Raw genomic sequence first — 1316 nt, 5'->3', positions numbered from 1 at the left:
CCGTCACGGCGGGAAGGGGGGGGGCTCCCGTGGCGCTGTCGCGGCCCGCACGTCGGGGTGTCCTCGGGGGGCCCGTCCCCGCGGTGTCACCGTCACGGCTCCGCGGTGGGGGGGCTCGTGTCGCGGTGTCGCCGCTCCCGTGCCCGGTGTCCCCGTGTCGCGGTGTCCCCGTGGCCGGGTGTCCCCCGGGGGGCTGGCGCTGCCGCCGCGCGCGGGGCGGCTGTCACGGCGCCCGCTGCCCTTGGCGAGCGGGGACAAAGGGGCTGCCGCCGGCACCGCGTCCCGGGGGGCACCGCCGCGGCCCCCGGGGACCCCCGGGCACCGCCACCCGCCCCGGGAGCCGTCACTGCCTTGGGGACGTGCCCGGCGCCCTTGGGTGCCACCAGGCGCGGTGGCACCAGCGACGTGTCCCCGTGCCCCTCGCGGTCACGGAGCCGCCCAGGCTGGGAATGCGCCGGGCAGGGGGCGAGGGGGCCGCAGCGCCCAGCGCTGCCGCTGCCCCGGCGCGGAAAGTCCCCGTGGTTGTCACCGCGCTGTCCCCGCGTGGGCGCCGCGCTGACACGCGTGGCCCCGGCGCGGGCACGGCGGCGTGGGGGGGGTTCGCTTGTGGTCCCCGTCCCGCCGCTGTCCCCACGTCACCCGTGCCCGGCGCGGTCCCCGTCCCGCCGCTGTCCCCACGTCACCCGGCGCCCCCCGCAGCTGCGGCGCCGCCGTCCCGTCGCCCATGAGCTCCATGAACCCCATGAAACCGTCGCTGCCGCCCACGCCGCACGGGTGAGTGACGCCCCGCGGGGGCCACCGCCGTCCCCCCCGCTCCCACCCCAAACCTGCCTTCCCGCCGCCGCTCAATTAATGAAGTTGTTTTGCTTTTTAGTGATGGTTCATTTGCATACGAGGCAGTTCCTTGGCAACCGAGCACGAACCAGCCGGCAGGATCCCTTTCCGTGGTAACCACCGTGTGGGGCGTCAGCAACACCTCGCAGAGCCAGGTACCGCCGGGCGCCGCGGGGCCCGCGCCGCGCTCGCCGCCGGCCCCGCTCACCGCGCCTGCCGCCCTAGGTGCTGGGCAGTGCCATGGGCCCCGGCGGCACCGGCTCCAGCGCGGCGCCGCTGCTGCCCGGCATGGCCGGCGCCGCCTCGGGCATGAACTCGCCGCCGTTCCTGGGCCAGCAGCCGTTCGCCGAGGGGGCTCCCGCCAAGGGCTACGTGCAGCAGAGCGTCTACGGCCGCGGCGCCTACGCGGGCGGGCCGGGCTTCGGCGCCGGGTAAGGGGGGCTCCGCGCGGCCCCGCGCGCCCGGGGGCCTCCGCGGCTCCC

General features: G+C 77.9%; 1 protein-coding gene across 1 annotated transcript in view; it reads left to right on the top strand.

Moving 5' to 3' along the window:
- The first annotated feature begins 704 nt into the window (after window positions 1–704).
- Window positions 705–1316, top strand: part of ZMIZ2 (zinc finger MIZ-type containing 2) — an 8989-nt gene continuing 8377 nt past the window's right edge. Inside the window, exons 1-3 of the mRNA XM_026042390.1 lie at window positions 705–774; window positions 875–989; window positions 1060–1239. Coding sequence (XP_025898175.1) covers window positions 725–774; window positions 875–989; window positions 1060–1239 — 345 coding nt within the window. The 5' untranslated portion in view covers window positions 705–724. The remainder of the gene's footprint in view (window positions 775–874; window positions 990–1059; window positions 1240–1316) is intronic.

This window comes from Nothoprocta perdicaria, unplaced genomic scaffold, assembly GCF_003342845.1.
Source record: "Nothoprocta perdicaria isolate Ctin4 unplaced genomic scaffold, notPer1 scaffold_103, whole genome shotgun sequence".
NCBI lineage: Eukaryota > Metazoa > Chordata > Aves > Tinamiformes > Tinamidae > Nothoprocta > Nothoprocta perdicaria.
The sequence above is the reverse complement of the archived record's forward strand: the minus strand, read 5'-3'. Positions and strand labels throughout refer to the sequence as shown.